The sequence below is a fragment of the Coenobita brevimanus genome, chromosome 111, assembly GCF_032717465.1.
Source record: "Coenobita brevimanus isolate Jiangsu-jjx chromosome 111, ASM3271746v2, whole genome shotgun sequence".
In the NCBI taxonomy this organism is placed as follows: domain Eukaryota; kingdom Metazoa; phylum Arthropoda; class Malacostraca; order Decapoda; family Coenobitidae; genus Coenobita; species Coenobita brevimanus.
The window spans coordinates 6,230,444-6,244,784 of record NC_137064.1 but is presented as its reverse complement, the minus strand read 5'-3'; the positions used below and the strand labels follow the sequence as shown (position 1 = coordinate 6,244,784).

The 14,341-nt window shown below is 43.3% G+C and overlaps 1 protein-coding gene across 1 annotated transcript in view; it reads right to left on the bottom strand.

Moving 5' to 3' along the window:
* The window catches only part of LOC145417765 (minichromosome maintenance domain-containing protein 2-like), a 149,744-nt gene that overhangs the window by 113,283 nt on the left and 22,120 nt on the right, over positions 1-14,341 (bottom strand). Inside the window, exons 3-4 of the mRNA XM_080286372.1 lie at positions 6,276-6,424; positions 405-527 (exon numbers count right to left, since the gene is read on the bottom strand). Of these exons, the coding sequence (XP_080142498.1) occupies positions 405-527; positions 6,276-6,424 (272 nt within the window). The remainder of the gene's footprint in view (positions 1-404; positions 528-6,275; positions 6,425-14,341) is intronic.

Here is a 14,341-nt window from a genome sequence, read left to right as displayed (position 1 = left end):
TAACCAAATTTTGGCACCTGGTGGTTTAGTGGGTAATTATTGTGCTCCTGTCGGATTGAACCGGTGAAGGTTTATATCCAAGGGGTGATTGGGGTTTATTGCTCATGTAATGCCACTCAGGGATGAGTGAGGCTGGTCACTCTCATCTTAAATGTCAGGACCAACTGCCTAGCCCCCGGCTTCTACGCTTCTCATGGGGCAACATAGGATTGGATGATGGATGGATGGATATATATATATATATATACACACACAAAATACTGTACATGTAAGAATAATAGTAATCATCATCATCAACATATTTGTAGTTTTACAGATGGGATATTCAAATTGCATATTAGTAATACAGTACAATAAAAAAATGGTATTTACAGTATTCAAAGTGAACAGCAAGAGGTTCATACCTGCAGATGGGATGGTCATGTATAGTATCTGCTTCAGGCCGTCCTACCACAAACACCCGCACATGGAGATCCCGTGCAGTACCTACACAGCCAGGATGGGAGCAGACATACCGCGCCCACTTCCTGGAAGTTCATTCATCAATGAAGCTAATAACAGTTTTTATACCTTCTAAAACTGCATTATTTTACAGAAAATAACGCAGAAATTTACATGACTATACTGCTCAGTTTCTGTATGCGTTTTCGTTTTCATTTATAAAGGCTCCAACATGCTTGCATGTGTCGGCCTAGGTCACCTAATGGCGGCTCTCCACGCTGCACGATCCATTGCAGCCTCCCTGTTCAGTCCCTTAACACTGAGGTCAAACTTAATGACCTCGTCCCATGTCTTTCTCGGTCAACCCCTCATAACCCCACCCCCAGTATTAACACTTCACACCTTCCTCACCCAATTATCATCCCCCATCCTCTCCACATGTCCAAACCATCTCAATCTACCTCTCATCATCACAACACCAATACACTCCAGTCCCATCCTACCTCTCAACTCTTCCATCGTAAACCCAACCCCTCCAGGCCTTGGACGCAGGGACGCACTGCACATCCACCTAATCATTGTCATTTCTGTACGTCTGAGCCAACGAATATCTTCCTCCTTCACTGCCCAGGTCTCACTACCATACAGCATTACACTCCTAACACATGCTGCATACAAAGACCCCATAGCACGTAGGGAGAGTCCTCTCAATGTCTCAATGTCCAACCACTTCTCACCCTAGCCACAGAGCTAGCTCCAGCCCCACCTCCAGCACACAACATGTTTCCCAAATAACAAAACTCTTCCACACACTCAAGAGATTCAACAGCAAGCTCAGTCCTTTCACGTCTGACAATCTCCACCTGCTCACCCCGACATGCCATACACATAAAATCAGCATTATCTCGCAGTCTACCTCTGATACCACTACATCTCTTATGCACCCATTTATCACACACACCGCACAAGATGGAATTACTTCCCACGCCCTTGTGGCAAACTGCACATGGCCACTCTCCCTCGTCTTTGACAGTACCGCCACCAACCCTAGATATCATCACTTTTGTTTTATCTGTAATTACCCTTAAACCCTTGTGCCCCATACCATCTCTCCACTTCCTAAATCTTTCCTCCGCCTCCCTTTCGTTCTCTGCAATCAACACCAAATCATCAGCATACAACTCCCACGGGAGTCCGTTTCTAAAGTCACGTGAAAGGGCTTCAAGTACCATGATAAACAACATGGGACTCAAGACTGACCCCTGATGCACACCAACATTCACGGAAAACTCATCACTCAAATAAAGCACCCCTGTGCATAGGCCTGGACATAGTTTAAACAATTCTGGACAGTGAACTGTATAAACGGACATGTAAAAGGCAGGGAAAAAAAAAAATCTACTACAAGGTAAACAATGATGGATCAGGGAAAGTCTCACATACCCTGTATGTATCTATCGTGTAGGCAGGCTACTTGCAAATGCTATTCTTAAGATGACAGTGAGGCATGTATAAAAACAAGTTGCTGCTGCTGAGTAACCCTGGTCTGTATGGCTGGGCAGACCCATCAACCACAGGTAAGTAACCACCCCTGCAGGGCTGTCCTGTGCAATGAACCGGTTCCATTGTGGTGGACAGTGCCTCACCACAGCGATGCACGAGGAAGAATGTGGAGGTCTGATTCCTGGACAGATGCCACATTTGCGTCTCTCCACACAGCTAACAGAGGCACCATAGTAGGTGCCACATCACCCTGTTATCTGGTTATATGGTTACCATTCTGTTATAAATGGTTTCCAGGATTACAAGAAACCATTGGGATTGTCACCCAGTGTAGGGCCACCTAAGTGGAAAGATGAGTAATAAAAAAGTGACAGGAAGGATGGGAGAAACAGGAACAGAGGAGGGCAGACACAGAAAGAGTATGATAAAGGTTAAGGAAGAAGCAGGTAGCACAACATGCAAGTGCATGATGGTAGCCACCACCTACCACCAAGGTGGTTGTAGTAGTAGTAGCAGTAGTTGTTCCCTAGGCAGTCTGGCCGAACAGCCCCGAGTCCCTTAGGAAGGCCATGGCCGAGACCGGGCTTTCCCACAGAGCTCTCAAAGAGTGTATGTTGTGTTGTTGGCATAGGTGATTGTGTGCAATGCAGTCTTCCATAATGTGCTTAATAGTATGGGGTGCTGTGTTGCATCCTGGACAGGCATCAACGACGGAGTCATGCAGCCTCTTCTGGTAGCTTAAGAGGGCTGGATGGTGCCCACATCTCAGCCTGGCCAGGTGGACCCTGTCCTCATGAGGAAGATAGGATTCAGAAGGGTGGATGTCAGGAGGCTGTGCATGCAGCTGTGTGTTGTCTTTAAGTGACTGAATGGAGTGGCGACTGATTTGAGTGTGGATATGCTTCTGGAAGCTGGTCTGACGTGGGGGAGGGGGGAGAGATGACAGTATTTGTGTATGGTATCGTCTGCTGGGTGTTGTTTTGATGTTCCTTGGTGTGGGTGGATGTGCTGCCATGTACTGTAGTGGATGTTGTGGGTTTGTGGAGGCTGCAGCAAGAAACTGGGTGCCTCTCATGTCTAGGTGATCTTTGACCTTGAGGACTTTGGTTTCTTGATGTAGGTGGTCTGTGGGTGTAGTAGCTGTGCAGCCTGTGATTATTTTTAGGGCCTTGTTCTGTATGGTCTATAGAGTGTTGTAGTGTGTTTGGTCAGGTTAGAAGTCCAGGCAGGGCTTGTATAATTCATCACTGAACGTATGTATTGTTTGTATACTGTGGTGGTGGTTTCTTTGTTGTGTCCAAATGTTGTATGGGCAAGTGACCTCAAAGCATTGAGTCTCGGTGTTATTTTATTTTTAATGTTTGTGATGTGTTGTTTGAATGACATTGATGTATTGTATGTTCCACCAAGGATTTTGGGTGTGTGTGTGTGTGGTAGTGGAGTGTTGTTTATGGTGAGGTGTGGGATGTGACTGTGTTCTGCTGTCCAGTTTGTGAGAAGAGTAACTGTAGATTTGGCTGGGGCTATTTTGAGCCTGTTTGTGGTGAACCATTCGTGTAGTGTGTTGAGGTAAGGTTGAATGATGTGTGCAGCTGTGTTTGAGTTTTGGTGTGTACATGTAAGTGTTATATCATCTGCACAGGAAGCTATGTGTATCTGTGGTGTGTGGGGTGTGGGTATGTCATGCATGTATAGATTAAAGAGTGTAGGGAACAAAACAGATCCTTGGGGGAAGCCGTTTGTGAAGTTTCTGATGTTAGAAAACTGACCGGCAAATGTTACATTTGCATATCTGCCTGTTAAGTAGTTTGCCAGCCATCTTTTTGTGTTATTGTGCATGTTTGTGTTGAGTATTTTGTTTGTGAGGTTGTGGCGGGGGATGGCATCAAAAGCTTTGCTAATGTCTAGTGTGACTAGTGTTCTGTGTGGTGGCCTAGCTGAATTCATTCCATCGAAAACTCTCTGTGTAAGGTCTGTAAGAAGGGTGTTTGTGGAGTGTAGTGGCCTAAAGCCATGTTGTGACTGGGCTAGGGGAGTGTGAGGTGTGGCTAGTTGTAGTATCAGGTGGTTGTTAAGTGTATGGTTCAGCATCAGTACTACAGTGAGACAAGGTTGAGACAAGATTATGTGGTGTTTCCATGTTATCTATTATGAGGTGTACAGTACACAGAAGGATAGATGGGGCTATAGGACAGACTAAAACTTGAATTGTGGATAAAGGGTTGGGGATGGCAGTTAATGGTGAAGGTTGAAATACTGCACAGTAAATCACATAAAAACAAATCTCATTTTACTGAATTTAATTACACTGAATTTAACCATTAAAGACCTCTTTAAGCCTATCAAACACTTTCCTTTTATTCCATCCATCCATCCATCATCCAATCCTACGCTGCCCCACGAGGAGCGTAGAAGCCTGGGGCTAGGCAGTTGGTCCCGACATTTAAGATAAGAGTGACCAGCCTCACTCATCCCTGGGTGGCACTATGTGAGCAATAAACTCCAACCCCCCTTGGACATAAACTTTCACCGGCTCAATCCAACTGGAGCGCAATTATTACCCACGAAACCACCAGGTGCCAAAATTTGGTTATGTGGTTACCACCCAGCATAGTAAATGGTTTCCTGGTGCACACAAAATCATTTGGGTTGTCACTCAGTGCAGAGTCACCCACATGCAGAAGGAAGAGGAAAGAATGAAGGAAAGAAAGACAGAAGAGGGAGTGTAAAGTTACCCATGGCCAGCTCCTCAAAAAGTTTTGGTACACACAAGGAGTACACTTGACTGACTAACCAACCATGCAACGAAATTACTGTACAGTATTGTAATTTCTTTTCACACACACATATATATATATATATATATATATATATATATATATATATATATATATAAATATATATACATATATATACATATATACAGTATATATACATATATATATACATATATACAGTATATATACATATATATATACATATATACAGTATATATACATATACATATATACAGTATATATACATATACACATATACAGTATATATACATATACATATATATATATATATATATATATATATATATATATATATATATATATATATATATATATAATCATCAGCCATTTGAGTATCCACTGCAGGAAGATAGAGACAGATAAATAGACAGACATAGATAGATAGATAGGCTATAATTTTACACAAACACAGTATATGAAGCCATGCTCCCTCTTTCTGAAACTGGCATAGTGTATTGGGGTTTGGTGTGATATGGCTGCTTACTCTGGACTGGGATTTTATCCAAGTACCAAAAGCATTTATGGTAGTTACTTGATAACAAGAAACCTAAATATGGTGGCGCTGTGTACCCTGTGGTGTCCAAACCAGGAGCCAGCCTCAAATTTACCCGCACCTCGCTGTGGGGAAGAACGCTGATCTGATAATGGGAAGAAGAGGAGACACCAGATCCCTACATGGTTTATGTACTGTCCTGTACTGTACTTACTGTATAGGATGGTCCCACAATAACTGATTAACTATGGTTGATGGGTCTGCTCAGCCAGACAGACCAAGGTTAAGCAACAACAACAACAACTCCCCATCCATTGTTGCATACTGCCAGGAGAAAAGAAATTTCAAATGATAACAGATTTTAAAACACTGTGTAAGTCTCAGGTTGGACTCCGACTATTTACTTGTGGTTAAATTTCCTAAATATGTGTGATGCTTTTTTTAGGTAGTTGCCAACCTAACAGCTACACTTCACCCTGATGAGGGAGGCGGTGGCAGAATCGGTAGAGAGGCGGCCTGCAGTCCTAATGGACCCAGGTTCGAATCCTGGTTGGGGCAGGGAACAGTTTAAGGATTTGAATTTCTTAAAAAGTAAACTTTTCTGATCTACCAGATGACCCACCGACATGTCATAATAGCACCCCTACTAATACCAGTACACCAGTCCTGTATGAGACAGCCCTAGCATGTATTCAATATGGATGGTGTGTGTCAGCGCCGAAGTGGTGACATGTGGAGATGCAGGAGGATTACTGAGCCCCAAGGATAACTACTGGGATTTTGGAATAGGCCCTGTAGCCTTTGCCCAGAGTCGGACACGTTAAAAAAGAAAAAGAAAAAAAAAAAAAAAATGGTATCTCTCAGTGCAATCAACCATCTTCTACATACAAAATGGATGGTAACATTCACATAAATATGCTATGCAATCTGACATGCTGAATGCCTGTACAGTTAAAAAGTGGTTATCCTGTAGTACAAAACACTTAGAGATGCTTGACATGCAGTACAGTTATAAAAATCTGCAAACAGCTGGGTCTCACGTGTATGATGATGGGAGAGAAATTGAGAGCAACCTGCCGAAGACCACTGCCAACCTAGGTTCCTGTAGCTGCAGTGGCAAATCCTTCACACTATTTATCATCCATTCCTGGACCCCAGACATCCCACACACACGTAGGGGAGCATAGATCTGGTGATAGAGAAAATCATTACAGAATGTCTTGCAGCTGGCTTTAATAGATGGACAGTATAACCTGACACATTCTTATATCGCATAATTCTAAATAGCAAAACCCCGCTTCAGGAAAAATAATGACTGGCAGTGGACCAATCTCTATATCACACACACACAAGGAGGGTTAACAGCAGTAGCAGAGGAACCCCAGTCTGTCTGGCCAAGTAGCCCCATCAACCATAAGCTGGCAATACCTGCAGGGCCATCCCATGCAATGAACTGGTGTTCCCTTGTGGCAGACAGTATCTCACCACAGTGAGGTGTGGGGAAGAGTGTCGAGGTTTTGCCCCTGGATGGATGCTGCTTTAGCATCTCTCCACTCAGTTAACAGGGCACTAGAGCAGCCTCCACACCACCCCTTTATTTGGTTATATGGTTACTAGCCAGCACTGTAAATGATATTCATTTATGATTCCCCTTGTCAAACAAAGAGAGAAATTGGCTAAGGGAAAAAAAAATATTGAGGTGTTACACTGGCCTGGAAACTTTTCAAAGCCAACTGAGAACTATTGGAACCAGGAAAAAAAATAAATAAAAATAAAAATAAAAATCCAAAAAACAGGACACATCACTGGTGTCCAAACTTAAAATGAGACCAGGTCTTTCAAATCAACATATGATCCTAAAGCACTTTAAGGACCTTGCCAAATCCATGTCATGATGTCTGGAGATGGCAATTAATGCTAAGGATGGGTAACAAAAGACTGTACATATTGGAAATAAATATGCCAGTCTATTCTGAAGTAAATTTTTCTTTTTATTATTTTCTTTTAATTTTTTATGCATACAGTCTGGGAGACATGGACTTCCCAGGGATAAAGTAGGCAGATGAGGTCATTGAAAATGGAGAAACTTAACACCTAGGAAATCTAATGAAGTATCACAAGAGCAGTACCTAACACAGCACATGCACAAACCAAAGATGATTTAAAGAGGGGAAGAATGAACCTTTCCTGCTGGATCTTCTTGTAATGAACAGGAACACATAGTACATAAAGTCAGACTGAGATTTTTAAAACTTCCACTGGTAAAAGTGATCACTATGGGATGTGGCTTAACTCTGTATGTTAAATATCCCATGGGGGAAAGACTGAGGCATTAAAGATCATTTATAGGGCAATTATCACAAACTTAATAAAGAATTAAGGGAACTAAAGTGGGAAAAAATAATATCAGCCCAAACATGAACAGAAGGCTTATAATCATTCTAAACATGTCTAGCCCACAACTGGTAAACCTGAATTAAATTCTCAGGAGAGTCAGACTCTTCTGAGCCCATAATCCTGGTATGTGGGGGTACCCACTATCCACTCACCCACGTAGTGCTACCTTCAGGTGGCACTACACTAAGTGACAAACCAAATTCAGCACCTGTGGTCTAGTAGGTTAAGGCAATTGCATCATATGGGGCCCACAAAGGCTTACATTCAAGGGGTGGTTGGAGCTTAATGACCATACAATACCTCTCTGGAGCAGGTGAGGCTGGTCACCCTCATTTTAAATGTCGGGACTGAGTAGCCTAGCCCCAAATACCTGATTCTAACAAGGTAAAAAAAAAGGATTGAATCACAGATCAAAACACTGAACATACTGGTTCAGAAGTAAGACCCACTGAGAAAAAAGAAACAAAGAGGTATGACAGAAATTCCCAGACAGATAAACTGCAACAATCTTAGGGAATTTCCAAATGCACAAAAGAACTGACAGAAAGTAAGACTATGTTGCCTGCACAAAGGAGAAAAAAAAAAAACTGATGAGCAAATTCAATTACAGTTGTAGTGGTGGATGGGGGTGCTCACCACCCACTCACTCGACGTAGTACTGCTCTCAGGTGTCTGCCCTTTCCTCTCCTCCATCCTTCTTTCCTTCCATCTTCTGTCTTTCTTTCCTTCATTCTTTCCTTGTCCTTTTGCCTTCGGGTGACTTTACACTCCCTCTTCTGTCTTTCTTTCCTTCTGTCTTTCCTCTTCCTTCTGCCTGTGCGTGACTCTACACTAAGTGACAAGCCAAATGGTTTCCTGTACACCAGGAAACCATTTACTATGCTGGGTGGTAACCATATAACCAAATTTTGGCGCCTGGTGGTTTAGTGGGTAATTATTGTGCTCCGATCGGATTGAGCCGGTGAAGGTTTATATCCAAGAGGTGGTTGGGGTTTATTGCTCATATAATGCCACTCAAAGATGAGTGAGGCTGGTTACCCTCATCTTATGTCAGAACCAAGTTGCCAAGCCCTGGGCTCCTACATTCCTCATGGGGCAATGTAGGATTGGATGATGGATGGATGGATGGAATAAATAAATAATTTATACAAAGAGAGCAATCAGTGAGGGTGAGGATTTTGGCATTACAAAATGAAAACAGATCAGAATGTATATCTAATAATGACAATTTGGTGATTCCAAATAAATTGTTTTAAGTCTGTATATCAGAAAGAATCAAGCATGATCCCAAAGTTTCCTACAAAGTTGATCCTAACAGGGCTTTAGATGTTGAATTCCAACAAGGGGAGATTCTCGGAAAATTGAAAGATCTAAAAGGGAAGAAGACAATGGGTTTTGCAAAACATGCAAAAGAACTAGCAGTGCCTCTAAAATCAATGCTTAATGAAAGTACAATATGAATGATGAACACTACCATTAGACTGGAAGATACTACAGTCCCATTTACTTAAAAAAAAATAAATAAATAAAATAATAATAATAATAATAATTTACAGTACATGAAAACTTTTTTTTTTTATGCGAGGAAGAAGGAACTAAAGGACACGAGCCTGCAATTGTTGTTCCTTCCAAGAGAAAAACAAAATACAAGAGAGAGCCAAATTCAAGATCTGATCATTTTGAGATGCCTGGACACACTGCGTTTGAAAGACTGGAGATCATAGGAAGCAGGAAATACAGACAGAGGGAGACAGTTCCAGAGCTGACCTGTTGCATAAATGAAGGACTGGGAGTAATGGTTAACACTTGCATTAGAGAGTTGGACAGAAAAGGGATGAGAGTTTGCTGCTACACGAGTGCTTCAAGCCCGTTGTAGAGGTGGAGGGATGCAAGCAGACAGTTCAGAGGAGCAGTGACCATTGAAGTAGCAATAGAAAAGAGATAAAGATGCAACAGTGCGATAAAGAGACAGAGGTTGAAGGGAGTCAGTAAGAGCAGGAGAGTTAATGAGACGAAAAGTCTTTGACTCCACCCTATTGTAATGAGCTGTATGTGTAGAGCCTCCTCACACATGAAAATTGTACTCCATACAGGGGTGGATAAAACCCCTGTATAGGGTCAACAATTGTGCAGGAGTAAAGAAGGAACGGAGGCGGCTTATCACACCTAATCTCTTGGAGGCAGATTTTACAAGATATGCTATATGATCTTTCCAAGATAAGTCCTGAGTGAATGAAACCCCAAGCATGTTCAAGGATGATGCAAGATTAAGCTGAATATTATTAAACATTAGTGGGTACTCGTGTGGAAGATTGTGTCGGGTTGATATGTGTAAAAACTGAGTCTGTGATCCATTAAAAACAACCAGACTATTTTTACCCCAGTCAGAGATACGAGCCAAGTCAGACATTAGGTGTGCCATAGCCTCGTCCCTTGTTTGTTGAAGTAACTGCTGAGATGGATGCTGCAGGAACCGAATGGAAAGGTGAAGGATGAAGTCATCAGCAAAAGAGTGGATAGGATTAGATGTACAGCTTAGAAGGTCATTGATGAATAAAAGGAAGAGAGTTGGTGATATGACAGAGCCCTGAGGAACACCGTTGTTGATAGATCTAGGAGAAGAATGATGGCCGTCTACAGAACAACCAGAAAGGAAGCTAGAGATGAAGGCACAGATAGAAGGATAGAAACCGTAAGAGGGCAGTTTGGAAATTACAGATTTATGCCAGACTCGATTGAAAGCCTTAGAGATGTCAAGTGCAATGGCAAAGCTTTCGCCAAAGTCCCGAAAGGAGGATGACCAGGTGTCTGAAAGGTAGGTGGGAAGATCGCCAGTGGAGCAGCCCTGACAGAACCCATACTGACAATCAGAAAGAAGATTGTGACAGGTAAGATGCTTTAAAATTTTTCTATTAAGAATTGACTCGAAAACTTTTGAGATAAAAGCAATTGGACGATAGTTAGAGGGTTGGGAATGGTCACCCTTCTTTGGGACTGGCTGAATGAGAGCAAACTTCCAGCAAGAAGGAATGGTACAAATTGACAGACAATGGTAAAAGAGCTTGCCTAAGTAGGGTGTAAGCACCGAAGCACAGTTCTTGAGGACAACAGGAGGGACTCCATCAGGCCCATATGCTTTATTAGTATTGAGGCCAGCAATGGCAGAAAATACATCAGGTGATGAAATTTTAATGTCAGCCATGAGGAAGTCAGAGGGAGGAAGTGATGGAGGAACAGCACCGGAATCGTCTAAGGTGGAATTGGAGGAGAAAGTCTCAGCGAAGATATCTGCTTTATTAGAAGAAGAAATAGCTACAGAGCCATCACAGTAGAAAAGGGGAGGGAAAGATGATGAGGTAAAGTTGTTAGAAAGGTTTTTGGCCAGGTGCCAGAAGGAGCGGGAAGAATTTGAGTTGGAGAGTTGAGAGCATTTAGTACAGATGAAATTATTTTTAGCTGAGCGAAGAACAGACGTAGCATGATTTCGGGCAGAAACGTATAAATGATGTGATTCAGGGGTGGGTTGGCTCCGGTACCTTTTACAGGCCCTCTCCTTGTCGCGGACAGCATTAGAACAAGCGTGATTAAACCAAGGCTTTCTTGCATTAGTCAGAGGATATGAGAAAGGAATGTATGCTTCCATGCCCGAGAGAATAACCTCCGTAATGCGCAAGGCACACTCAGATGGCTCCCGGCCATGGAAGCAATAATCATTCATGGGAAAATCAAAGAAGTACTGCCTGAGGGACTCCCAATCAGCAGCTCCAAAGTGCCACAGACGTGAAGGTGATAAGGTTGTGATCGGAGGAGCCCAACGGAGAGAAAATATTAACAGTGTAAGCAGAAGGATTAGTAGTAAGGAAGAGGTCATGTATGTTGGAGCTCTCTCCACGACGGTCAGGGATACAGGTAGGGTGCTGTACAAGCTGCTCTAGGTCATTAAGGACAGAAAAGGTGTAGGCTAGTTCACCAGGTGGATCAGTGAAAGGAGAGGAGAGCCAGTGGTGGTGAATATTGAAATCTCCTTGAATGGAGATTTCAGAGAAAGGAGAAATGGATAGAATGTGTTCCATCGTCGAAGTAAGATAGTCAAAGAATTTTTGACAGTCAGTAGAATTAGGAGATAAGTAAACGGTACAGATATATTTAGTCAGAGAATGACAGGAAAACTGAAGCCAGAGTGTACAGAATTCAGAAGAATTGAGTTCAGGAACACGAAAACAAGATAGGTCGTTGCGTACAAATAAGCAACATCCACCTTTGGCTTTGAAATGAGTATGGAGAAAGTAGGAGGATACAGAAAAGGGTTTGCTGTCAGTTGCCTCAGACAGCTGCATCTCAGTTAGAAAAAGAGGGTGAGGTTTAGAGAAGGAGAGGTGGTGCTCAACAGAGCGAAAGTTAGAGGAAAGGCCGCGAATGTTGTAGAAATGAAGAAGAAGAAGAAGAGAGTCAGACAGTGGTTCCAGGCAGCTCGAGTCATCACCGGAAGAGAGGCCTTATATCGTGACATTTAATGTAAAATCTTGCAGTCAAGTACATTAACTAACATCATGATACTACAGCATATGGATATCTGGCCATGAGAGGATGGAAAGAGAGACTGACTAGAAGAGTGTATCAATGTTGTAGAAATGAAGAAGAAGAGAGTCAGACAGTGGTTCCAGGCAGCTCGAGTCGTCACCGGGAGAGAGGCCTTATATCGTGACATTTAATGTAAAATCTTGCAGTCAAGTACAGTATCTAACATCATAATACTACGGCATATGGATATCCAACTGGCCATGAGAGGGTGGAAAGAAAGACTAACTAGAAGAGTGTATGTGAGTGATGTGGAGGAGGAGAGGCGGAGTGGGAGACCATGGATGAGAATCATGAGATGGAGGAATGGAATGGAGAGATATATGAAGGAGGGCGGGAAGGTGTGGGTTGGGAGGAGGGAAACCAAATGACAGAAAACAAAGCAACATGGAGGCGATTTGTTTCTGGCCACTGGCCACCCCTTACTGGATTAAGGCATCTTGCAACAGACAGACAGACATCCAAAAGGAAACCTGTCAGCAGTATGCATTCACCAATGGGAAGTCAGGTTTAAATACTGTACTGAACCTGATTATGACTCCGGAAGACTGGACAAATTTACGTAGTTAGTCTAAGAAGGGAAGCTTGTGGACACTATATACAGTGCTCGTCAGAAGTATAGAGCGCCCTGCGTCCCTCCTGAGAAACAAACCTTTCAACATTGAAAAAACATATAAATAATGCATTTTATTTACCTTTAGTGCTTCGTAGGGTAGCCTTTACGTTTCTTCACGGACCTGAGACGTCTTGGAAGTGAAAGGGCGAGGCTCCTGAGGTGCTGGAGGGGTATTTTGTCCCAGGAGTCACGAATGGCGGCTTCCAACTTAGGCAGAGAGCTCACGTCTTTCCCTTGGAGACTCTTCTTTACGAGGTACCAGAGGTTTTCAATGGGGTTGAGGTCTGGGCTATTTCCTGGCCAGTCTGTCATGAATGATACCTCGCAGTCACGAAGCCAATTGGTGACCGATTTGGCCTTGTGAGCAGGTGCACCGTCCTGCTGAAACACTCGTGCACCTGTTAGCTCGAAGGAGTCTGGTAAATGATCACACAGAAGCTCCAGGTAAACATCCTGATTCACTCTGATGTTCTTGGGAAGTACAACAAGCTTCCCCAAACCCTTCCCTGAGAAACAACCCCATACCATGAGTGAATCAGGATGTTTAACTGTGCTTTCTACATACCGTGGGTCAAGTGGGTCACTACCTTTGCGTCGATACACACGTGCTCCTCTGTTACAGGTAACACTAAACGTTGCCTCATCAGACCACAACACTGACAACCATTGCTCCTCACCCCAGGTTAGATATTTATTAGCAAAGGGAAGCCTACGAATTCTCTGGCTCTTGGTGAGAAGAGGCTTTTTCACAGGCCTGTGACTTGTGTAACCAAGCTCATGCACCCTACGAGACACTGTTCTCACTGACACCTCACCAAACACTTCCGGGTTGCTCTCCTTAATTTTCCTTGCACTCACACGAGGATTAAACTCCACTGCACGTTTTAAAACATTAACAGACCTTGGGGAAGTTTTCCTAGGCCTACCAGACCGCGGTTTCTTTGTGGGAACTGCACCACTGTTTTCCTCCCGAAACCGTGCACACCAACGACGCACTGTCGATCGTGCCACACCAACCAATTCACTAATTTCCTTTGTCTGGTGGCCTGCCTCCTTTAGAGCAATGATCTGGGATATGATTTCACTCGATAGTTCACGGGTAGGTGCCATAACAAAGTTGTGAAGGCCAGAACACTGCGGGACACTCGGTAAAAAATGGCGCAATTTGAGAGGGACACTCGGCGGAGTTCCTCTCTCTCAGGCAGCCCGTGGGCGACTGAGGCGGGAACCAACCAGCGCGTCGGAAGGCCCCAGGCTACCGTGACGTCATGCTCGGAGCTCAAACTTGTGGCTCAATTCTTACCCCCCAGAATGGGTGATTCTTTTTGGGCCATAAGTATTGCTCGCCTGGCGGACAACGCTGAATACTTCTGACGAGCACTGTACAGAATACCAAAAGGCTTCTAGTTCCATGTTTCATATAAGACCAGTCCACAAAGTACATGGATATGGTATAAGAATAGTGTACTAAACAGAAATGAGGACTGTTTGAACAAATGAAGACAGAGGGCTGAC